At 41.5% G+C, this 26,499-nt stretch overlaps 2 protein-coding genes across 9 annotated transcripts in view; both read left to right on the top strand.

The window, feature by feature from the left end:
• ahnak (AHNAK nucleoprotein) overlaps positions 1-13,827 on the top strand; it is a 37,614-nt gene extending 23,787 nt beyond the window's left edge. For 3 of the 6 annotated variants that reach the window (XM_078288995.1, XM_078288993.1, XM_078288992.1), the window contains 2 exons: positions 49-1,803; positions 2,161-13,827. In XM_078288995.1, the coding sequence (XP_078145121.1) occupies positions 49-1,803; positions 2,161-12,743 (12,338 nt within the window). In that variant the 3' untranslated portion in view covers positions 12,744-13,827. Of the gene's footprint in view, positions 1-48 lie in introns of all 6 variants that reach the window. The other 3 variants (XM_078288996.1, XM_078288994.1, XM_078288997.1) reach the window with 3 other exon arrangements.
• A 5,063-nt stretch (positions 13,828-18,890) lies between these two features.
• Positions 18,891-26,499, top strand: part of klhl4 (kelch-like family member 4) — a 32,549-nt gene continuing 24,940 nt past the window's right edge. For 2 of the 3 annotated variants that reach the window (XM_071916702.2, XM_071916711.2), the window contains exon 1: positions 24,528-24,991. In XM_071916702.2, coding sequence (XP_071772803.1) covers positions 24,528-24,991 — 464 coding nt within the window. Of the gene's footprint in view, positions 18,989-24,527; positions 24,992-26,499 lie in introns of those variants that run through there. The other variant, XM_078289058.1, reaches the window with a different exon arrangement.

Raw genomic sequence — 26,499 nt, 5'->3', positions numbered from 1 at the left:
CTGAAGTTGACATCAAAGGGCCAGAAATTGATGTAGAAGGCCCTGAAGGTGGATTCAAAATGCCAAAAATCAAAATGCCATCATTTGGCTTCAAGGGTCCAAAAGTAGAGGGTCCAGATGTTGATATCAATCTCCCCAAAGCTGACATTGATATCAAAGCACCTGAAGTTGATATCAAAGGACCAGAAGTTGACATTGATAGTCCAAGTGGTAAGATAAAAGGACCCAAATTCAAAATGCCATCCATTTCAGGACCCAAGATTTCCATGCCAGATGTGGACTTCAGCCTGAAAGGGCCTAAGCTCAGTGGGGATGCGGATTTGTCACTGCCAAAAATTGAGGGAGACATAAAAGCCCCTAAAGTGGACATTGAAGGACCAGATGTTGACATTGAGGGTCCTGAAGGTGGATTCAAAATGCCAAAGATCAAAATGCCATCATTTGGCTTCAAGGGTCCAAAAGTAGAGGGTCCAGATGTTGATATCAATCTCCCCAAAGCTGACATTGACATCAAAGCACCTGAAGTTGATATCAAAGGACCAGAAGTTGACATTGAAGGCCCTGATGGTAAAATCAAAGGACCCAAATTCAAAATGCCATCTATTTCAGGACCCAAGATTTCCATGCCAGATTGGGATATAAACCTCAAAGGGCCTAAGCTCAAAGGAGATGTGGATATGTCAGTACCAAAGATTGAGGGAGACATAAAAGCTCCTAAAGTGGATATTGAAGGACCAGATGTTGACATTGAGGGTCCTGAAGGTGGATTCAAAATGCCAAAGATCAAAATGCCATCATTTGGCTTCAAGGGTCCAAAAGTAGAGGGTCCAGATGTTGATCTCAATCTCCCCAAAGCTGACATTGACATCAAAGCACCTGAAGTTGACATCAAAGGACCAGAAGTTGACATTGATAGTCCAAGTGGTAAGATAAAAGGACCCAAATTCAAGATGCCATCCATTTCAGGACCCAAGATTTCCATGCCAGATGTGGACTTCAACCTTAAAGGGCCAAAACTCAAGGGAGATGTGGATGTGTCAGTGCCTAAGATAGAGGGAGAAATTAAGACCCCTGAGGTTGATATTAAAGGTCCAGATGTTGATATTGAAGGGCCTGAGGGTGGATTCAAAATGCCTAAAATCAAAATGCCATCATTTGGCTTCAAAAGTCCCAAAGCACACGGTCCAGATGTAGACATCAATCTTCCCAAAGCTGACATTGACATCAAAGCACCTGAAGTTTCCATCAAAGGACCAAAGGTTGATATTGAGAGCCCAAGTGGTAAAATCAAAGGACCAAAATTCAAAATCCCATCAATATCAGGACCTAAGATGTCCATGCCAGATGTTGATTTTAATCTGAAAAGTCCAAAGTTGAAAGGTGATATGGATGTTTCAATGCCAAAGATGGGGGGAAACATAAAATCACCCAAAGTGGAGATTGAAGCACCAGATGTTAACATCGAGGGCCATGAAGGTGGATTCAAAATGCCCAAAATAAAGATGCCATCTTTTGGTTTTAAAGGGCCAAAAATAGAAGGTCCCGATGTTGACCTAAATGCCCCAAAAGTAGATATTGATGTTAAGACACCTGATGTTGACATCAAAGGTCCAGAGGTTGATATTGAGAGTCCGAGTGGTAAAATCAAAGGACCAAAATTCAAGATGCCATCCTTATCAGGACCTAAGATTTCCATGCCAGATGTGGATATAAATCTAAAAGGTCCTACACTCAAGGGCAATGCGGAAATGTCTGTACCAAAGATTGAGGGTAATTTAAAGTTGCCCAAAGCAGACATTGAAGGTCCTGACGTTAACATTGAGGGGCCTGATGGTGGAATCAAAATGCCGAAGATTAAGATGCCATCGTTTGGCCTCAAAAGTCCAAAGGTGGAAGGGCCTGATATTGATGTCAACCTCCCCAAAGCTGACATTAATATCAAAGCCCCTGAATTTGACATCAAAGGACCAGAAGTCGACATTGAGAGTCCTACTGGTAAGATCAAAGGGCCAAAATTCAAAATGCCATCCATTTCAGGACCCAAGATTTCCATGCCAGATGTGGACTTCAACTTGAAAGGGCCTAAGCTCAGTGGAGATATGGATGTGTCATTGCCAAAGTTTGAGGGAGACATAAAAGCTCCTAAAGTGGATATTGAAGGACCAGATGTTGACATTGAGGGCCCAGAAGGTGGATTCAAAATGCCTAAAATCAAAATGCCATCATTTGGTTTCAAAGGTCCAAAAGTGGAGGGTCCAGATGTTGATGTCAACCTCCCCAAAGGTAACATTGATATCAAAGCCCCTGAAGTTGACATCAAAGGACCAGAAGTTGAAATCGAGAGTCCAAGTGGTAAGATCAAAGGGCCCAAATTCAAGATGCCATCCATTTCAGGACCCAAGATTTCCATGCCAGATGTGGACTTCAACCTGAAAGGGCCTAAGCTCAAAGGAGATGTAGATGTGTCAGTGCCAAAAATTGAGGGAGACATAAAAGCTCCTAAAGTGGATATTGAAGGACCAGATTTTGACATCGAGGGCCCTGAAGGTGGATTCAAAATGCCTAAAATCAAAATGCCATCATTTGGCTTCAAGGGTCCAAAAGTGGAGGGTCCAGATGTTGATATCAATCTCCCCAAAGCTGACTTTGACATCAAAGCACCTGAAGTTGATATCAAAGGGCCAGAAGTTGACATTGAGAGCCCAAGTGGTAAGATAAAAGGACCCAAATTCAAGATGCCATCCATCTCAGGACCTAAGATTTCCATGCCAGATGTGGACTTCAACCTGAAAGGGCCTAAGCTCAGTGGAGATGCGGATTTGTCACTGCCAAAAATTGAGGGAGACATAAAAGCTCCTAAAGTGGACATTGAAGGACCAGATGTTGACATTGAGGGTCCTGAAGGTGGATTCAAAATGCCGAAAATCAAAATGCCATCATTTGGCTTCAAGGGTCCAAAAGTAGAGGGTCCAGATGTTGATATTAATCTCCCCAAAGCTGACATTGACATCAAAGCACCTGGAGTTGATATCAAAGGACCAGAAGTTGACATTGAAGGCCCTGATGGTAAAATCAAGGGACCCAAATTCAAAATGCCATCTATTTCAGGACCTAAGATTTCCATGCCAGATTGGGATATCAATGTGAAAGGGCCTAAACTCAAAGGAGATGTGGATATGTCAGTACCAAAGATTGAGGGAGACATAAAAGCTCCTAAAGTGAATATTGAAGGACCAGATGTTGACATTGAGGGTCCTGAAGGTGGATTCAAAATGCCAAAAATCAAGATGCCATCATTTGGCTTCAAGGGTCCAAAAGTAGAGGGTCCAGATGTTGATCTCAATCTCCCCAAAGCTGACATTGATATCAAAGCACCTGAAGTTGATATCAAAGGACCAGAAGTTGACATTGAAGGCCCTGATGGTAAAATCAAAGGACCCAAATTCAAAATGCCATCTATTTCAGGACCTAAGATTTCCATGCCAGATTGGGATATAAACCTCAAAGGGCCTAAGCTCAAAGGAGATGTGGATATGTCAGTACCAAAGATTGAGGGAGACATAAAATCTCCTAAAGTGAATATTGAAGGACCAGATGTTGACATTGAGGGTCCTGAAGGTGGATTCAAAATGCCAAAAATCAAAATGCCATCATTTGGCTTCAAGGGTCCAAAAGTAGAGGGTCCAGATGTTGATATCAATCTTCCCAAAGCTGACATTGACATCAAAGTACCTGAAGTTGATATCAAAGGACCAGAAGTTGACATTGACAGTCCAAGTGGTAAGATAAAAGGACCCAAATTCAAGATGCCATCCATTTCAGGACCTAAGATTTCCATGCCAGATGTGGACTTCAACCTGAAAGGGCCTAAGCTCAGTGGGGATGCAGATTTGTCACTGCCAAAAATTGAGGGAGACATAAAAGCTCCTAAAGTGGACATTGAAGGACCAGATGTTGACATTGAGGGTCCTGAAGGTGGATTCAAAATGCCAAAAATCAAAATGCCATCATTTGGCTTCAAGGGTCCAAAAGTAGAGGGTCCAGATGTTGATATTAATCTCCCCAAAGCTGACATTGACATCAAAGCACCTGGAGTTGATATCAAAGGACCAGAAGTTGACATTGAAGGCCCTGATGGTAAAATCAAGGGACCCAAATTCAAAATGCCATCTATTTCAGGACCTAAGATTTCCATGCCAGATTGGGATATCAATGTGAAAGGGCCTAAACTCAAAGGAGATGTGGATGTGTCAGTGCCAAAGATTGAGGGAGACATAAAAGCTCCTAAGGTGAACATTGAAGGACCAGATGTTGATATTGAGGGTCCCGAAGGTGGATTTAAAATGCCAAAAATCAAAATGCCATCATTTGGCTTCAAGGGTCCAAAGGTGGAGGGTGCAGATGTTGATGTCAACCTCCCCAAAGCTGACATTGACATCAAAGGGCCAGAAGTTGACATTGAGAGTCCCAGTGGTAAGATAAAAGGACCCAAATTCAAGATGCCATCCATCTCAGGACCCAAGATTTCCATGCCAGATGTGGACTTCAACTTGAAAGGGCCAAAGCTCAGTGGAGATGTGGATGTGTCATTGCCAAAGATTGAGGGAGACATAAAAGCTCCTAAAGTGGATATTGAAGGACCAGATGTTGACATTGAGGGCCCTGAGGGTGGATTCAAAATGCCAAAAATCAAAATGCCATCATTTGGCTTCAAGGGTCCAAAAGTAGATGGTCCAGACATTGATATCAATCTCCCCAAAGCTGACATTGATATTAAGACACCTGAATTTGATATCAAAGGGCCAGAAGTTGACATTGAAGGCCCTGATGGTAAAATCAAAGGACCCAAATTCAAGATGCCATCGATTTCAGGGCCCAAGATTTCCATGCCTGATTTTGATATCAACCTGAAAGGACCTAAGCTCAAAGGAGATGTGGATGCAGCATTGCCAAAGATTGAGGGAGACATAAAAGCTCCTAAAGTGGATATTGAAGGACCAGATGTTGACATTGAGGGCCCAGAAGGTGGATTCAAAATGCCTAAAATCAAAATGCCATCATTTGGCTTCAAGGGTCCAAAAGTAGATGGTCCAGACATTGATGTCAATCTCCCCAAAGCTGACATTGATATTAAGACTCCTGAATTTGATATCAAAGGGCCAGAAGTTGACATTGAAGGCCCTGATGGTAAAATCAAAGGACCCAAATTCAAGATGCCATCGATTTCAGGGCCCAAGATTTCCATGCCTGATTTTGATATCAACCTGAAAGGACCTAAGCTCAAAGGAGATGTGGATGCATCATTGCCAAAGATTGAGGGAGACATAAAAGCTCCTAAAGTGGATATTGAAGGACCAGATGTTGATATTGAGGGCCCTGAAGGTGGATTCAAAATGCCAAAGATCAAAATGCCATCATTTGGCTTCAAGGGTCCAAAAGTAGAGGGTCCAGATGTTGATCTCCATCTCCCCAAAGCCGACATTGACATCAAAGCACCTGAAGTTGATATTAAAGGACCAGAAATTGACGTTGAAGGTTTTGATGGCAAAATCAAAGGACCCAAATTAAAGATGCCATCCATTTCAGGACCCAAAATTTCCATGCCAGATGTGGACTTTGGCCTCAAGGGTCCCAAATTAAAGGGCGATGTTGATATCTCAGGGCCAAAAATCGAGGGTGATATAAAGAAACCCAAAGTTGACATTGAAGGTCCTAATGTTGACTTTGAATCCCCAGAGGGACATCTTAAGGGGCCAAAGTTCAAGTTGCCAACACTATCTGGACCAAAAATATCTTTGCCCGATGTTGACTTCAATCTTAAAGGGCCGAAGTTGAAGGGAGATATGGAGGGGGATATTAATTTGCCAAAGGCTGAAATTCAAGGACCAGATATAACAATTGATAGTCCTGAACTTCCATCGAAGAAGACAAAATTCAAAATGCCAAAATTTGGATTTAAGGGTCCAAAGGTCAAGGCTCCTGAAGCGGATGTTAAATTAGCTCAAGGGGATATCAACATCAAAGGGCCAAAAGGTAGTGCAGAAGGTCTTGAACTTGATCTGGGTGTGACAGGACCTAAAGTTAAAGGATCCAAATTCAAGATGCCAAAATTCGGGTTCAGAGGCCCAAAGGTTGAGATGCCAGAGGTTGATGTTGATCTTCCCAAAGCTGACATCAACATCAAAGCACCTGAAGTTGGTATCAAAGGACCAGAAGTTGACATTGAAGGCCCTGATGGCAAAATCAAAGGACCCAAATTCAAGATGCCATCAATGTCAGGACCTAAGATTTCCATGCCAGATGTGGACTTCAACCTGAAACGGCCTAAGCTCGGTGGAGATGTGGATGTGTCATTGCCAAAGATTGAGGGAGACATAAAAGCTCCTAAAGTGGATATTGAAGGACCAGATGTTGACATTGAGGGCCCCGAAGGTGGATTTAAAATGCCAAAGATCAAAATGCCATCATTTGGCTTCAAGGGTCCAAAAGTAGAGGGTCCAGATGTTGATATCAATCTCCCCAAAGCCGACATTGACATCAAAGTACCTGAAGTTGATATCAAAGGACCAGACGTTGACATTGAAGGCCCTGATGGTAAAATCAAAGGACCCAAATTCAAGATGCCATCTATGTCAGGACCTAAGATTTCCATGCCAGATTTTGATATCAACCTCAAAGGGCCTAATGTCAAAGGAGATGTGGATGTGTCAGTGCCAAAGGTTAAGGGAGACATAAAAGCTCCTAAAGTGGATATTGAAGGACCAGATGTCGACATTGAGGGCCCAGAGGGTGGATTCAAAATGCCTAAAATCAAAATGCCATCATTTGGCTTCAAGGGTCCAAAAGTAGAGGGTCCAGATGTTGATATCAATCTCCCCAAAGCTGACATTGATATCAAAGCACCTGAAGTTGATATCAAAGGACCAGAAGTTGACATTGAGAGTCCAAGTGGTAAGATAAAAGGACCCAAATTCAAGATGCCATCCATTTCAGGACCCAAGATTTCCATGCCAGATGTGGACTTCAACCTGAAAGGGCCTAAGCTAAGTGGGGATGTGGATTTGTCACTGCCAAAAATTGAGGGAGACATAAAAGCTCCTAAAGTGGACATTGAAGGATCAGATGTTGACATTGAGGGTCCTGAAGGTGGATTCAAAATGCCAAAGATCAAAATGCCATCATTTGGCTTCAAGGGTCCAAAAGTAGAGGGTCCAGATGTTGATCTCAATCTCCCCAAAGCTGACATTGACGTCAAAGCTCCTGAATTTGACATCAAAGGGCCAGAAATTGACATTGAAGGCCCTGATGGCAAAATCAAAGGACCCAAATTTAAAATGCCATCTATTTCAGGACCTAAAATTTCCATGCCAGATTGGGATATAAACCTCAAAGGGCCTAAGCTCAAAGGAGATGTGGATATGTCAGTACCAAAGATTGAGGGAGACATAAAAGCTCCTAAAGTGGATATTGAAGGACCAGATGTTGATATTGAGGGTCCTGAAGGTGGATTCAAGATGCCAAAGATCAAAATGCCATCATTTGGCTTCAAGGGTCCAAAAGTAGAGGGTACAGATGTTGATATCAATCTCCCCAAAGCTGACTTTGACATCAAAGCACCTGAAGTTGATATCAAAGGACCAGAAATTGACATTGATAGTCCAAGTGGTAAGATAAAAGGACCCAAATTCAAGATGCCATCCATCTCAGGACCCAAGATTTCCATGCCAGATGTGGACTTCAACCTGAAAGGGCCTAAGCTCAGTGGGGATGCAGATTTGTCACTGCCAAAAATTGAGGGAGACATAAGAGCTCCTAAAGTGGACATTGAAGGACCAGATGTTGACATTGAGGGTCCCGATGGTGGATTCAAAATGCCGAAAATCAAAATGCCATCATTTGGCTTCAAGGGTCCAAAAGTAGAGGGTCCAGATGTTGATATCAATCTCCCCAAAGCTGACATTGACATCAGAGCACCTGAAGTTGATATCAAAGGACCAGAAGTTGACATTGAAGGCCCTGATGGTAAAATCAAAGGACCCAAATTCAAAATGCCATCTATTTCAGGACCTAAGATTTCCATGCCAGATTGGGATATAAACCTCAAAGGGCCTAAGGTCAAAGGAGATGTGGATATGTCAGTACCAAAGATTGAGGGAGACATAAAAGCTCCTAAAGTGGACATTGAAGGACCAGATGTTGACATTGAGGGTCCTGAGGGTGGATTCAAAATGCCCAAGATCAAAATGCCATCATTTGGCTTCAAGGGTCCAAAAGTAGAGGGTCCAGATGTTGATATCAATCTCCCCAAAGCCGACATTGACATCAAAGTACCTGAAGTTGATATCAAAAGACCAGAAGTTGACATTGAAGGCCCTGATGGTAAAATCAAAGGACCCAAATTCAAAATGCCATCTATTTCAGGACCTAAGATTTCCATGCCAGATTGGGATATAAACCTCAAAGGGCCAAAGCTCAAAGGAGATGTGGATATGTCAGTCCCAAAGATTGAGGGAGACATAAAAGCTCCTAAAGTGGATATTGAAGGACCAGATGTTGACATTGAGGGTCCTGAAGGTGGATTCAAAATGCCTAAGATCAAAATGCCATCATTTGGCTTCAAGGGTCCAAAAGTAGAGGGTCCAGATCTTGATCTCAATCTCCCCAAAGCCGACATTGACATCAAAGTACCTGAAGTTGATATCAAAGGACCAGAAGTTGACATCGAAGGCCCTGATGGTAAAATCAAAGGACCCAAATTCAAGATGCCATCTATGTCAGGACCTAAGATTTCCATGCCAGATTGGGATATAAACCTCAAAGGGCCTAAGGTCAAAGGAGATGTGGATGTGTCAGTGCCAAAGATTGAGGGAGACATAAAAGCTCCTAAAGTGGATATTGAAGGACCAGATGTTGACATTGAGGGCCCCGAAGGTGGATTTAAAATGCCAAAGATCAAAATGCCATCATTTGGCTTCAAGGGTCCAAAAGTAGAGGGTCCAGATGTTGATCTCAATCTCCCCAAAGCCGACATTGACATCAAAGTACCTGAAGTTGATATCAAAGGACCAGAAGTTGACATCGAAGGCCCTGATGGTAAAATCAAAGGACCCAAATTCAAGATGCCATCTATGTCAGGACCTAAGATTTCCATGCCAGATTGGGATATAAACCTCAAAGGGCCTAAACTCAAAGGAGATGTGGATGTGTCAGTGCCAAAGATTAAGGGAGACATAAAATCTCCTAAAGTGGATATTGAAGGACCAGATGTTGACATTGAGGGCCCCGAGGGTGGATTCAAAATGCCAAAGATCAAAATGCCATCATTTGGCTTCAAGGGTCCAAAAGTAGAGGGTCCAGATGTTGATATCAATCTCCCCAAAGCTGACATTGACATCAAAGCACCTGAAGTTGATATCAAAGGGCCAGAATTTGACATCGAAGGCCCTGATGGTAAAATCAAAGGACCCAAATTCAAGATGCCATCATTTGGCTTCAAAGGTCCAAAAGTGGAGGGTCCAGATGTTGATGTCAACCTCCCTAAAGCTGGCATTGATATCAAAGCACCTGAAGTTGACATCAAAGGACCAGAAGTTGATATTGAGGGTCCGAGTGGTAAAATCAAAGGACCCAAATTCAAGATGCCATCCATCTCAGGACCCAAGATTTCCATGCCAGATGTGGACTTCAACATGAAAGGGCCCAAGTTCAGTGGAGATGTGGATGCGTCCATGCCAAAAATTGAGGGAGACATAAAAGCTCCTAAAGTGGATGTTGAAGGACCAAATGTTGATATTGAAGGGCCTGAGGGCGGATTCAAAATGCCTAAAATCAAAATGCCATCATTTGGCTTCAAGGGTCCAAAAGTAGAGGGTCCTGATGTTGATATCAATCTCCCCAAAGCTGACTTTGACATCAAAGCTCCTGAAGTTGATATCAAAGGGCCAGAAGTTGACATTGAAGGCCCTGATGGCAAAATCAAAGGGCCCAAATTCAAGATGCCATCTATGTCAGGACCTAAGATTTCCATGCCAGATTGGGATATAAACCTCAAAGGGCCTAAGGTCAAAGGAGATGTGGATGTGTCAGTGCCAAAGATTGAGGGAGACATAAAAGCTCCTAAAGTGGATATTGAAGGACCAGATGTTGATATTGAGGGCCCCGAAGGTGGATTCAAAATGCCAAAGATCAAGATGCCGTCATTTGGCTTCAAGGGTCCAAAAGTAGAGGGTCCAGATGTTGATGTCAACCTCCCCAAAGCTAACATTGATATTAAAGCACCTGAAGTTGACATCAAAGGACCAGAAGTCGACATTGAGAGTCCCAGTGGTAAGATAAAAGGACCCAAATTCAAGATGCCATCCATCTCAGGCCCCAAGATTTCCATGCCAGATGTAGACTTCAACTTGAAAGGTCCTAAGCTCAGTGGAGATGTGGATGTGTCATTGCCAAAGATTGAGGGAGACATAAAAGTTCCTAAGGTGGATATTGAAGGACCAGATGTTGACATTGAAGGCCCTGAGGGTGGATTCAAAATGCCAAAGATGAAAATGCCATCATTTGGATTTAAAGGACCAAAAGTGGAGGGTCCAGATGTTGATATGAACCTTCCCAAAGCTGACATAAATGCACCAAACATTGATATTAAAGGTCCAGAGATTGACATTGAAGGCCCTGAAGGTAAAATCAAAGGTCCTAAATTCAAAATGCCTTCGATATCCAGTCCCAAGATTTCAATGCCAGATGTTGATTTCAATCTGAAAGGTCCAAAGGTAAAAGGTGATATGGATGTGTCTTTGCCCCACATTGAGGGAGACATTCAAGTACCCAAAGTCGACATTGAAGCGCCCGATCTTAACATAGAAGGTCCAGAAGGTGGCTTCAAGATGCCAAAAATAAAAATGCCATCATTTGGCATTAGAGGCCCAAAAGTAGAGGGCCCTGACGTTGATGTTAATTTCCCTAAGGGTGACTTAAATCTTAATGCCCCAAATGTTGACATCAAAGGTCCTGAAATTGACATTGGAGGGCCAGAAGGTAAAATCAAAGGCCCTAAGTTCAAGATGCCATCAATATCAGGACCCAAGATTTCTATGCCAGATGTTGATCTGAATTTGAAAGGACCACAAGTGAAGGGAGACTTTGATGTGTCAGTGCCAAAACTGGAAAGAGATATCAAAGGTCCAAATGTCAACATTGAAGCACCCACCATCAATGTTGAAGGTGTATCCATTGATACAGAAAAAACAGGAGTCACATTTCCCAAATTTAAAGGTCCCAAGTTTGCAATTAAGTCTCCAGAAGTTGAAGGGCCTGAAGCAAAGGTTAAGACACCCATGTTCAGTATGGGAGCCAAAGGTCCCAAAGCAGAAGTCAGTCTCCCAGATGTTGATGCAAGTCTTGATGCTCCTGATATTGACATCAATGTCAAGGGAAAGAAAGGTAAATTTAAACTTCCTAAAGTGAAAGGAAAGGTAAAGAAACCTGACGTTGACATTGAAACACCAGCAGCAGAATTGGATGTAGACACACCAGATATTCATCTAAAAGGAACAAAGGGAAAGAAGCCTCTTTTTGGTAAGCTTCATTTCCCTGATGTGGAATTTGATATCAAATCACCCAAAGTGAAAGGAGATGGCTCTTTCTCAGCGGGACTGAAATCACCTGGCATAGATTTGCCATCTGCTAACTTGAACACTAGCCTTGCGGGTTCAGGTATTGACAGTCCAAGTGTTAGTCTGGAGGGGCCAGATGTGAAACTAAAGACACCTAATGTCAAAATGCCAAATGTGAATGTGACTGCTCCTGACATTGATGCAAATCTAAATGGACAAGGAAAGGCAGCCATGTCTGCAGGTTTTAAAGGTCCAAAAATAGATGTGAAAGGAGGTGCAGAGATGGACACAAGTGTTTCACGGGGCAGTGCATCTGGTGGCCTTCAATACCCAGAGGGCACAGTTACATTTCCCAAAATCAAGGTACCAAAGTTTGGTATTGCTCTGCCTCAGATGGAAGGCCGGGGAGTTGGAGGAGATGTTGAGTCAGGAGCAGTGGCTAGTGGAGACATAAACATACAGTCTCCATCTGTTAGTGGCCACATCAGTTCACAGAAGATTGAAGTCCCCAGTCCAGAACTGAAGCACAGTGAAGGAAAAGTAAGGGTCAAGATGCCTAAATTCTTTGGCAAATCAAAAGCAAAGGGCAGTAGTGCAGTTGATTTAAGCCTTCAGGGACCAGAGGTAGAACTGAGTGGTAGTGGAAAAGGTGGAAAGGTCTCTAAAGATTTAAGTTTAAGTTCTGGGGAATTGGTGAGTGGAAAGTTACAATTAGAGGGTGATTCTGGACTGAGTGTGTCACCTAAAGGTAAATCTGCTTCACTGGATCTATTTAAGAAATCAAGGCATCGGTCTTCTTCTCTGAGTGATGAGGGAGGGCTTGCTGTTAGTTCCCCATCAGCTCACTTAGAAGCAGAGGGTGGTGACATTTCTTTAGATCTAGGGGGAGCCAAGGGCAAAGGAAAGAAAGGCAAGTTGAAGTTTGGCACCTTTGGAGGTTTTGGTTCAAAGTCAAAGGGCTCATATGAAGTGACACTTGGTGAGGATAGTGAAGCAAGAGTAGAGGGAAGTGCAGGTGTTTCTCTCCCATCTAAAAAATCTAGACTGTCTTCATCCTCCAGTAGTGACAGTGGGTCGAGAGGAGGTTTCAGGTTCCCAAGAGTTGAGCTATCTGTGTCACCAAAAAAATGATGAATTATAAGGAAAATTAAACTCTCTCATGTACACCCAAATACCTGCTCCCATACATGAAAAATCCCTAAGTGTTGAGGTATTTAAAACCTGAGAGGGAAGTACACACTCATCTCATTTTTAATTAATTAAAAGTAAATTTCCAAATTTCATTAATCACACAGGAGTACATGAGATTGTTTAAAATCATCAAACTGTAAATAAGATGAATTTGTATTGTAATATTAAATATTGTTTTTTGTACATAGTCAAAATTTATTGAACATATACCATCTTACCAAATTCTCACCAATAGTGTCTCACAGGGTTTGTCCAATTGTGTTATTGCATTCAATTAAATGAATGTTGTTAAGAGTAGGTGTGGTATATTTGTATCCAGGGGTCTGTTGCACAAAAGAGATATAGTTACAATAGTTATTTCTAAGAAAATGTTGTTTATACACCCAGACACAAAGAAAAAACATCTACTTGTTTTTATGTATGAAATGATTTCATTTTATTTTGAAGCTTTGATATTATATAATCAATGCAGAAGCATATTTACACAACATAGAGCTGGCCCTTTATAACATATTCTCAAGAATGACTCTGTTGTAAAGACCATAATTGCAAAGACAATCAATGTTTCTGGAATCTATCAACTCTATAAAACTGCTGTCAATTATTTTTTATGGGAGTTCATGCACCCATATAGGCTATTCTGTTTCATTTACCGAAAGTATGCATTTGCTTCCTTTGGTTTTAACAATGTTTTGTTTCTTGATCTAGCTTCCTTTATCTCTTATCTGTTTTATGGTCCACTGTATTTTTTCTTTCACTCCCTCTCTCCTTGTACACACATCTCCTTTTGGTGTTTGGCTAGACTAAAAAAAATGTCATGAGTATGTGTAAAAATGTCATGAACAGTCATTCTGAACTTATGTCACTTTTTTGTTAATAAAATCAGTGTTGATGCTAGAGGAAAAAACAGTTGCATAGTTCTGATCAGATTTGATGGAGATGGTGTATGATTCTTTGGGTCTAATTTGTTTCTTGTGTGCATTCTGCAAAATAAATCAAATAAACAGTTGAGTTATAGAATTTATCTGGTCTCCTGAGTCTGTATTCATCAGTATTGATGCTGATACATATCAGCAGCTAACACATACTGACACATGTACAGGGATACATTCAAAGCAAGAGGACAGTACAATAGACAGGACACACAATACACAGTGGACTATACTATAGCCTATACTATATATAGCCTATACTATATATATCACTCTACATATACAAACAATTCTATCACTATACATTCACACAGCATGGCATATAGTAGGTTGCAGCCATTCCTAATAAGCCACCTAGTATTTTTATTCTCAAATATGAAAATTAATAGAATATTATGTACCATATGAAATGACTGCAATAACTCTAGTTTTTCCATCAATCGTTTTCAGTCAATCATTTTAACTGCTTTGCGGAAATGCATTGACGTGTGTAGCCTACATGAACTTGGCATAAAACCTCATCAATGTGGGAATGTTGATTTTTAAAAAAAAAAGGCATTTGTACAAGTACATGCTAAGACCAAACTGGAGATGAACAGTATATTGCCACAGTTAAAAGTTGGTAGCACTTCATATTACAGTGCAGCTATTATGCACTAAGTACAGGCTGTCCTAAAAGAATCCCAGGGCTGGAATGAGTACAGATGGTTTTGGAGGGAATAGGTTAAAATACACAAGGTAATAAGAGGAAGTGTATTTATCTGACTGAGATATACTGTAGAACTAAGTTTAAATGAATGTCAAGCAATTTATCTTCCTGAAGATACCACATACCTTTTTATTGTAACTTAATTATTCAGGTCATGAAACGATGGTAAAATGCTGAATAAAACTTGAACAAAATGTTCTAAACAATTATTTCCCAACAAAGGATGCTACAGTACAGCATGCACTTACTATAATGCAGCAAGCATACAGTTATAAGTAGGATGGCTGTAGACAATATGATAGGATTCAGGACATGTGGGAGATAATATCATAGCAATGTCTTCAGTGTTTAAATTAACAGTCAAATTCTGTAGTCTTCTCTACTGGCAGCAGCATCACATTTCTTAAAATTACAACCGCTTAGAGATTTATAACCATATGCTGCCATTTTCAAATTCTGGGAAACGTTGTAGATAAAAACAAGACAATATAGTTTAAAAACTCCTGCACCAATGTGAGCAAATCTGCCAACCTCTACATAACTTGAATGACATCAGAGTGAGTAAATATGAGGTTCATACAAGCAAACACTGCCAATCATCTTACTGTTGCAAACCTCAAGAATGTTTTCACCCAAACTTTGATAAAGATAACCATAATCAATTACCACTCCATGCTAGTGAGGTTTGATGCTATCTATCACTAGCTAGCTTAATGCTAGCTAAAAATTATTTCAAAAACCTCAAATCATGTTGGACATGGCTGTAAGTTGTGATAGAGCTGTCCTACATCCATGTTCCTACCACTGGTGGATATGTAAATACAGAAGCATTGTCCGGGTCCGGTCAGGGGTCAAGGGCCGACCGGACGTTCCATTCTGTAAGATAATTAATCCACAAATTGTATCCCTGCCGATGGGCATGCATGTTGCTTTAACAAGCAAAAAGCGTTTCGATAGGCTCATGATTAGAGCACTAATCTCCACCAATCACAAGTGACGATATCATCCCACGTGGGTGTATGTTTTATTGTGTGGGCTGTGTAAGCGCGTAGCGGAAAAGTTTGAATAGGTTACATTATCATGGAGATAAAAAGGTAAGAGAAGCAAGCGTCTGTCTGTCTGTCTGTCTGTCGGCAAAACGGCAAATAATAAATCATGACGGCGAATGGCATCTGTCAATCAAAAATGCGTTGTTTGATCGTTGATCGTAATCTGCGTTTAAACCCTGTTATCAAATATGGCCAATGTGTTTGGGGGGCACATGCACATCTAGTAACATCAGGCAAGCTGGAGTGTTTAGAGAGGATGTACATTTTTTTTTTACCATTTCACAAACCAATAAGTCATAGAAAAATGTCAGCTCTGGATTCAGCTTTGCAGCAGACACTTGCAGTTCAATAAGATCACCATAAGAAGAATCACATATTTGATGACACTTTTTTTTTTTTTACTTACTATTACTATTTTTTGTGATTTTGCTACAGCATTAATATCCTCAAGCGATGAGTGTAGGCCTACTGTTTCAGTGAAATCATACAGGAATGCAAAGTCTCCAGAGGTTATCAATAAATTCAATTATGAATATAATAATGAACAGGCATAGAAGCATAATATTGTTTCTGAATCGTACTGATAAAACTGAATTACATTAAGGTTACCCAGGTCTATCTATACATGCACATACGCGCACGAACGTGCACGTACGCACAATGTCCGGTTTTACCATGCCTAAATCTGGCTCTGATAGCCTAGTTTGGGGTAGCTATCGCTGCTGTGTTGCCAGATTGGGTTTTGCTGATTAACCATAACTATGGAAAGAATTGTGCCCAATTAACTTAGTTGTTATATCTTGAAAATCTTGCATGATAATTGAAATCAGGCATTTCCTTCTTCAAGGGTTTTTATTGCCATATGTAGCCTATTTTAGGCACATTTTTCTTTAAGTACAGTTTATGTATGCAGGTTGTGTTATAGTTTGCTTTTTCTGTATTATGTGTGTTTTTTAGTCTTGATCTTATTTCAAGATTTTACACAGGGGGATTTTTCACATTAAGATTCAGTAGGCTATCTATTTTTTAAAACTAGCATTAGAGTAACTAATACTAACTTTTAATGGTACTTTTCTACAATTTTTTAGTCATTCACATGGGAAAAAATATATGAAAGAAAGAACACTTTCAGGCCAAAACCTTACTTTTGGTCATTTTCTAGTATTGTATGGGATCTAGAGGAAATACTACACATACAGTATATGTATGCTATATCCCTGTAGACCCCAACTGTAATTTTTATACATATGTTTTAGAATTTTTATTAGTAATTACATAGAACTATAGTTTTGTTTTTTTTTCTTTTTCCATTTCGCATAACAGAAGGTGACCATGGTTATATTGCTCACTCATATATGCCTTGTGTCATTTTTGTCCCTCACATTGAAATTGGGGGAGGGACCATGGATCGGCCCCGGTCCGTCAATCTGTCCGTCACGCACAATCTTGGACGCCACCGATTGGACTTTCACAAAAGGTAAGTAAATTATGTGTCTCATTGCTCCATTCTGGTATTTTTGCATACCACTACTGCATACTGCACTGATTGGCCTAAGGGGGGCACTACGAAATTTGCTTACTTGTCACTGATTGGCCCATAGGGTGCCTGCATCATTCATGGGGTTGACATGTTAACTTGTTAAATGATTACATTTGCAACAGCAACTTCAGCTAATGCGTCGATATACTCTGACCTACGGCAACTCTTCTAAACTGTTTTATGAGATAACTTTCTAGAAAGTTCAATGTGTTCCATACAATGTGTGCACAAACAAATTGGCTACAGATTTAAATTGTCAGTGTTTAAGGCACAGAACCGATGTCCCATCTCTCTGCCTCATCATGTTTCTCTTTGTCTTATCTCATTGCCACCATCCATGTTATTGTCCATTTCATTGTTTATTCCCAGCACTTATTGCATGCTCAGCTGTCCCGGTGGGGGAACCCTGTTTGAATTTGCCCTCAGCTTTTTTCCCCCATAAGTGTTTTCTCGGGAGTTTTTCCTTGTCTTCACTGAGGGTCTGAGGCTGCTGGGTAGGCTCGGGTAGGAAGGTTAGGTAGACCTGTTATGTCTTTTCAACATGCTATTTTGTGTCTTGTACTTTGTTTCCTTGTGTTTTATTTTGTTGCATACTGTATTGCATCGTTTTGTTCTGTGATTAATTGTTGATTAGTTAGATCTAGGTCTGCTCGTCCTCTGTAACGTCTTTTGGCATGCTTGGGCTATATAGATAAACTTGACTTGACTTTACTTAACATCTCCTTGAAAGACATTTGTTTTCGTAAAGGATTACACCGGTGTCATTTTATTTATTTTTTCCTATCGCCATTAATGCCCATGAAAAGTCTAAACCCACCGATGTATTTGCCGCAGTCAGAAGCCACTACTGTCTGTCCTACTGCAAAAATACTCTCTTTAAAGTGTAAGACTCCTAAAGTTTTATTCAAGACATCATTCCAGTTCAGCAAGGAATCAATACCCAGCATGAGTCATCACGTTTGCTAGCAACTTAGCAGCCTATGGATATTTCAGCTGCCAAGTTAGCACCGCCAAACTTCTACTTTGATATGTAACTAATGATACTTCCAGTCAATTTACCCTCTCTCCTCACCTTGTTTACAACTTTGTCAGCTGCTTGCTGCTGCTAGGCCAGCAATAGGCCCAACCCACCAATCCACAACATGACTCTACCTGTCCCACATAAACTTATTTTAGTTACCTATCCTTGGTGTCAAGATGTGTGTCAAATGTCAACTACTTTATTTCTTGCCAGAACACTTCTCTCATCTGGCTCACCTCACAGATGGATTAATGAGAATGTGGGAGAATAATGCCAGTTTGACAAAGTAAATATATAGCCATAATTCCTACAATTGCTTGAGTTTGGCTGTCAAAACAACATGGCAAATGTCTGACTGAAATGAATACTGCACCATATTTGACCAGATTCATACAATGCTGTATTAGACACCTGCAACCTTAAAACCTTTGTTCCATGTTTAATTATAAAATTAAATGAAACAGCGTCAAACACTGAAAATATGCATTTGTTCACTTTAGATGCTCAGATGTCCACTTTGACGAATTATGGTTTAATCTCGCAACAATTAGAGATCTTGATAGCTTGAATCTACACCATGGAAGTGTGTCATTACAGAGCAACATTTTGTGGGGAGCGAGCCCTTGTGTTTTGCCTAGAACACAGGAAGCGATCCCTGCGTTCCTGGTTGTTTGAATGCAATTGTTGATGTAGCGCAGAGGAAGGAACTTATCAGGAGTTTCCTTTAAAAGAGGAAAGTGCCCCCTTCCTTTCTGGAGAGGCAAATATTTTTCTGCTGAAAGAGGGACACAGGAGACAAAAAAGTTGGAACATTCCCTCCGAGTTGTGATGTGTGAGTTTTGGGATTACATGCAGATCCTCTCCGCCGGCTTTTCAGTGTAGAAGATAATTGTGTTTGAAGGTTCAGGAGGAACACTTTGGATCCAGTTTCCAGGTAGGAGCAAAGTTTAGAAACTACTGAACGTCTAGCTTCTCACTGTAGATCATCTTCAAATTGAATTAGTGAAACATATGAGAGTGAAAATGCATTCTCTTTTGCTATTTGCAGGCAACTTATTGAGATTTATTTATAGTCGTGCTTTTTAAGAACAATGGTGTTTAAATTGCCTGGAAACATTGCCCTACTTTCACAGTAGTGATTGTATACTATTATACTAATATTCTGCTAAATCTTTTGTTGAAAATATTTGAGCACTGAATCTTGTGTAAAGTTTGAGTTTTTCATTTCCATCAGGCATCAAAGCAAACTTTGAAAGACATTTGTTGGAAAAGGCAATTTCTTTAACGCATTACCAGAGACGAGGGTATTACCAGGAAAGATTTTCATTCATCCAGCAGCATTACTCACCGACAATACTCGCCGCAGTAAGAAATCCTCACCTGTCTTATGCTATACGTCAAGCTTTTAACAAATACCATTGTTCTGGTTACTGTGTGTCCTTGGTCCCCTTCCACCGTCTCTAAATATATGCTATTGATTCAAGAGATAACCTCATCTGCAGGCTCCGCCGTAAATGGCACATTAAATGTAATTTTCCCATAAATTTTAGACTTGTCCCTTCTGACCTCCAGTGAGTGAATTTTCTCTCCCAAGGCTGCATCGTGCCTCTGCAGCTATAATCTGGTCATGGACACATCGGGTCAGGGATGTTACCACAAAGAATGAGACATATAGTTGGTGGTAGCATTTTATTATGCTCTTTGAGATTTCAAATCATCAGACACCTCATCTCTGTGTGTGTGTGTGTGTGTGTGTGCGAGTATGAGCACATATCCGTGTGTGTGTGTGGGTGTGTGTGTGTGTGATTGCGTTTTTATTATTTGCTGAGCCATATCCCCTTAGTATGTGAGTCTCATGAATATGGACAGTGGTCAATTATATTTGAAATATCACTGGCCTACACAGCACAAATTTGGACACGTGAGACCTTTCTTTCATCTTTCAAAGGAGCATTCAGTTAGTATTCATGCTATAGGATCCTACAGTGGGAGCTGAGTACAGCTTCATGCATTTCTCCTGCGTTTATCCAGCATTAACACTGCAGACAATTGCACAGTACAACCATATTAGTACATTGTAAAAGAAGACTATAATGGCTTTCAATGAGATAGTTAGCAGATAATGTCATGGAACTCCTGACAGCTCAAAAGAAAGCAAAACCTAAAGCTTTTATTGTTCTGCAATCATTTGTAACACCATCAACTTACCTTAATGTATATCATTTATAAGACGACAACATTTTACTTAGCAGTTGCCAGTGCAAGCAGAAATACCACAGCATCATGTAACCCCACTGCGCACTTAAAGAACGGCAGGTTAGGCGAGCAGGTATGTTATGTGGGAGGCAGATGTTGGATGATAATGTGGTTTACCGCTCCAGTCTGGACTGACGTCTCATGTGTCATGTGGAGAGATGAGCCAGATGGTGTCCTTGACTTCTGCAAGAATAAAAGAGGTTACCCAGTGTGATGGCTTGTTACAACACATTAGATCATATCTCACTCTAATGGGGCTTTATTACTGTGATGCCACCGGCCTTAATAGATATATAGACAATATACAGCAAATACCTCATTCATGCTCTCTAACAGAGGCAGGAGGGCTTTTACTAACAATAGATCCCGCCCACTGCCTTTCAATGCATGATCCTTTTCTCATTTAGATGATGCATTAGAGCTAATAATATGAGGATGTGGATAACATTGTTTAGTTTCTGTATGGGCATGTTCTCTTTGATAAGAGAAATCATGTAGGGAAATTAGGGGAATAGTGGAATTCATCACTCTTTCTTTGTTGGGTATGAATGCTCTTTGGGTAAGATAGAAACACATTTCTTTACAGCTTGATTTAAAATTAACTTTGTGAAAGCTGCTTTCTCAATCTGTCAGATTTTAAAACAGTATCAAGGAGCAGTCTGTGCCTCTTGGACACTCATTTAAAATCTGTGTATGCTCTAGAGACACATCAGGATAATTTTGGTCCCAGTGAAGCTCCTATTAAAAACTGAAGGGATGCGAAAGTCTCACCCAGTCCCCTTTCCATCAATTAATGCGTACAGCTAAGACTACCTGGGGTGATTAGGCAACGGTAATGACATTTTATGATTAATGACTGCGCCAACAGATCTGTAAGTGGGGGATAACTCCTGCGGAAAGTGGCACAGTTACAAAAAAATAGATTATTAGATTTGTTGAGTAACAAAACCAGGCTCATGGCACAGGGAGCAATATCCATTTTCATCTGTATGTTCAGTTAACAAAAATATTACTTAAATTTTTATGTCACTAATTATGAACGCCCTGTTCCAGTTGTGGAACAGCAGAATGAGGTTAGTATCTCTGATTTTATGTACATAAAAACATAATGTATTGCATGTTATTAAGGCACTTAATGTGATATTATTATAGCATCACTTAGTACACCATAAATAAATAAATTCATAAAAAATGTATGCAAGATATTACTCAAACTTATGATCAAGCAATTATATATGTCTGGCAGCTTTTAGCCAATGAAAATGTCAGATTTTATCAGTAACCACCAAACAACAATTACAGTGTTTCCCAGCACAGAGCATTGTTCATTGAGTTATAAGCTTATAGATGATCATCAGCTCCATCATAAAACATTTACTGGAAGCAGGCTGAAGAAATCATATATCTCTCTCCATAAATGAAGGTCTGAGGCACAAAGGTCCACCAGCAAACCAAGATGGCCTCTCTATCACACACTGGAAAACCCAAATCCATTGAAGGGACAACAGCAAACAAACCCTTTCAATTATCCGAATCCCCAGTAGAGACTGGTTGCTGTACACTGGTCTTCCCAGGCTCCAAAAACAACATAATACAGTGTAAAAAATAGATTATTTTATATGCAGAGAAAGACCTCTTTAATAATTCAGTGTTTGTGCCTCTTGACTGTAAAAATAAGGGTTTCAAGCTTATCCAGTCTCATTGGTTTATGAGCATAAACGTGGATAAAAACGGAAGATGATCCATACACTTCATGCAATCCTCCAACCCCCTGTGGTTTCTACCATAGATTTGATTTAAATAATGCATTAACCTGAACATCTTATAATGCATATTTCTTGATATTATTGTAATTATAGGAACATCCTCGTCTCTTTAGTAAGAACTTAAAATAAAGGTGATAATCTCAGCCAATTTAAGATAGAAGGTCTAGTTAGCTGGATGGATATCTGTGAGCTCAGCGAGGCTTGTTGCTAATGAAGCTCAAGCATTGGTGAAGGGAAAGAAAATGAATTGTGCATTCCAGCCCTGGCTTAAAATTTAGTTATTTACAGTCAATAAATGGATGTAAAGTGTAGACTGTGAATGGAGCATGTTAAAGCATCTTGTGTTAGGCATATTAACCCCTGTCAAATTGCCCCATCAAATAACTATAAGCTAGATAGCATACATTACAGGCTTAGTACAGGCAGATACTAGTGGGAGCAGAAGCTGGTCGTTTAATATTTCTTGTCTCATTAACAGTCGACTGATGGGACATGGTGCATGATGGATACACCATCGATTGGAACAGTCAGTGTCCACTCCAAATATACAGTAGGAGGCAGTGGAGGCGGATGAGAGACTCTGCACAATATTGAAATCTACTACTGAAATAGTAGTTTGAGTGCATCTCCTCTCATTCCCATTCTCCTCTCATCATAGTCATGGAAAAAAATTCTAGTTAAATGGAATTGAATGTCAGCGAAGAGCACAAAAACAGTGTCGCATTTTCACAGGATCAAAATATTTCACACTTACTGCAAGGTTATATATCAGGTCAATGTAGCATCACAGTGGTAACAGAAGCCTGAAAATACAGTGTGACTGGGTAGTTCAGATGCAGGAATGCATAAATCCCAACCAAATGATCTCCAGTGTCATGAAAGTATAGTGCTTGTTGTGTTGGGTTGTGCTGTTCTGTACGTTTCACGAGCTCTCCTGGTTCACAATCCATTTCTAAATCCAATTACTGCACTTGCCCCGTGGGCATGTACAGTTTCCTTTGACAACTGACTTATAATAAAGCACTTAAAACACCCAGATCCAATACTGTTGACAGAATACCCTACAGCATGCAGCATACCACTATTTTCATATGCCGGTGATGCTGTCAGCATTGATCGCATGTCCTCAGATTACCTTGTACGCTTTGCCAGTGTCCCCTTGGCTTTGAAGTAGCTTCATGGTATCTCAATTAGGTCCTATGGTGCAGTGTTACGCGTATGCAGAAACTGAATCTATTTTTATATGTAAAAGCCTGACGGTATTTTCTGAAGTCCTGACTGGGGAAGAGGCAGCTTACTGACCTTGAAGGTTTATCAGTATGTAGTTTTTCACTTGTAGTCACAGGGGGTTTTCAAGACACAGTGACTGAGGGAGAATATTTTTTCTGCATGGCTACCTACACTGAGACATTCCCCCATGGGATTCTGTTTGATGTGAGAATAGCAGCCTGCACAGATGTGTGTGTGTGTGTGTGTGTGTGTGTGTGTGTGTGTGTGTGTGTGTGTCAGAGAGAGAGAGAGAGAGAGAGTGCTTGCTCGCATTGCTTGCATATATAACAGTGTGAGTTTGTGTATGCATGTGTGTATTTGGCTATCCATAAGAGAGTTATTAATGTACCTATGCATTTGTGTGTATGCGTGAGCGTGCGTGTGTGTCCACACACACATTCTCATATGATAAGCTCCTAGTAATAAAGCCCAGATAGTGCAGTGTAGTGAGCAGTCTGTCTCTTTCCCTCCTTCAGCCAGCAATGATTTACTTGCCTAAGGTGTGACCTCATCATGCTGGCTCCATGATACCCCACCTCCCCCTTTTAGCAAGAGCAGGCAGCCCTGGTATCACACACACACATGCACACACACACACACACACACACAGACACACACACAGAGCAGCAGAGGGGACTGGGCAGGGCTTGGGAGATTTTCTCATTTCGTTTCCAGAGTATATGTGTCTATCTGTCAGAGTGTGCGTGTGTGTGCGCACAGGAGAAACAAGCAGAGACAGAGAGAGAGAGAGAGAGAGAGCGAGACAGAGGAGGCGAAGGGGAGGGAGCGTGGATCATGCATGTGCATTAACTCAGCTCCGGCGGCACAGCAGCAGCAGCAGCAGCAAACAGAAACAGCAGCAGCACAGGAGGGAAAGAGAGAGAGAGAGAGAAAGACAGAGAGGGAGAGTTGGAGGGAGGGTAATAATCTCAGGCACAGGAACAAAAGCTGCAGAGGACTGCTTTCCATCTCTCTTACACCTCCACTAAAAGAACAACGGAGGAGTAAGAGGAGGAGGGGGTGGTGGTGGTGCTGGTGGTAGTAGTGAGGCAATAAAGGAAGAGCAGAAGCACATTGTAGTCAGTGAGGACTGAAACCAAGGCTCTTCTCTTCTCCTCTGCTCTCCTCCATGTTTTTGGGGACTCAACGTTCCACTGCCTTCGTCTCCAAACCCAAAGGAGGATGTCCGTGTCGGGGAAGAAGGAATTTGACGTGAAGCAGATCCTCAGGCTCCGCTGGCGCTGGTTCAGCCATTCGTCCCAGGGTTCGGCTGGCAGCGGGGGCGGCGGCGGCGGCGGGGTGGGAGGCTACATCCAGCAGGACGGCTTGGACCACAGAGGGACGCCCGTCCAGGGCCGGCTGAAGAGTCACTCCCGGGACAGGGGCGTCGGAGGAGGGCTCCGGAAGACCAACAGCCCGGTCCACAGCATCCTGGTACCGACGCCGGGGCCCACGCCGGTCTATGTCAGAGCGGGTCATCAATCATGGCACCAGCAGCAAAACACCATCCACGGTCTTCAGGTCAGCGAGGAGCCGCCGAAGAGCAGCTCCTCGCCCAGCGCCACCCGGAAAGAGGACGCCAACAGCGGCCAAGAGAATGTGAAGGGCAGCACCGAGGATCCTGCAGAGGTGGAAGCCAGAGAAAGGTATGACTCTTATGAGGTGTTAGCGACCTCGAAGAGACACATTAGTTGCATGGAGCCAAAGCAGTCACTGTGCACAGTGCATCTTGATTTAGCAGAAGCCAGATTAAGGGATGCTATTGGGGAGCACACCTTTCATAACATGCATCATAGTGAAGGTATGGCTCTAACATAAAATCTCCATCTGATGGAGAAAGTCTGCACCTCTGGAATTAGAAGTGGGAATGTTTTGAGAAAAATATCTATAATCCTGCCTCATATATTATGCTTAGCACACACCAGATGAATTAACTATAATCAGTTTTCAATATTTCTGAGACTATATAAAGTGTATGCCTACAGCATTTGAACTTTATTCAGTATTTCCAGTGGCATTCTGCATGTAGATCCTTTAATTAAGATAGGATTATCTGTGCAGCTAACATTTCCCAATTAACTCGGGCTAGGCAGCTGCCACCATGACTCACCTGGGGACAGTTCACTCTCAGTGTCCACAGCGTGTTAGGCGAGGCAAACCAATAAAACATCCTCTTAATTATTCAGTGGATGGAAAGCCAAGGCTTTTTTTTTTTGCTCCCTTGTCTGTGTTGTGGTGCAGATTACATGCGCAGGAAGCCATTGCCAGATTCCTCCGAGTATTATTCAGTTTTTACACAGCGCACTAATGCATTCGTCCATAGAGTTAAAAGTGGGTAGCGGGAAAGAGCCATTACATCACATAACACACGCACTGGCCCTATAAAGAGAGGAGGCAGTGCAATCGCATGAATTATCTACACTACCGCTGCCACCACCTCGATTGCAAAAAGCTATGGGCTGATGCAGGGAATACAATTTAATTTCTACAGAAATCTTTTTACTGATGCCAAACTCTCAGCTTCATAGACGTTTTATTCAGCCGTAAATCCCACCCCCTGCTTTTCCAGGTTATTTTTTTTTCCCCCACCGTCTTCCATGTGATCCTACGTCTTCGTTCCAGGAAGTAAACAGGTGTTGCTAGAGAAGGGTGTGTTTGTGTGTGTCTGTGAGTGTGTGTGTGTGTGTGTGTGTGTGCTGTCTGGCAGAAGACTAAAAGCACCGCGCATCAAAGATGAAAAGGCAGAGTCTCCTTTTATCTAGTCTGTGACATTCTAAGGTGATTGGTCCTTGTGTTTTGCTGAGTCCTGGGCGCTTTTGTTCCGTGCACCTGGTGATGAAATGAGCAAATGAAAGTGAACCTGTCCCTTTGTTTCCGAAAGACCCCGCTACGATTAAATACATAATTTTAAATACATATCCTCCACTTACAGCCAAAAATGTGTCAATGTGGATTAAATGAATGCCACAGGCAGTGGATGGGTGGGTGCCCCGAACAGAACATGAATTATTCCGAGTTAAGATACAGTTTTGGAATCAGCTCCACGTTCTGCTCTTCGTGTTGGCATAATTGGCAGATGTTCATGTTTTGGGGTCCCTGTGTGAGAAGAGTGCATGCATAAAAGATGTGCCTCACAGTAAAAATGTGTAACTCT

Source organism: Centroberyx gerrardi, chromosome 16 (genome assembly GCF_048128805.1).
Source record: "Centroberyx gerrardi isolate f3 chromosome 16, fCenGer3.hap1.cur.20231027, whole genome shotgun sequence".
NCBI lineage: Eukaryota > Metazoa > Chordata > Actinopteri > Beryciformes > Berycidae > Centroberyx > Centroberyx gerrardi.
Note: the sequence above shows the minus strand (reverse complement) of the source record. Positions and strands in the feature narration are given on the sequence as shown.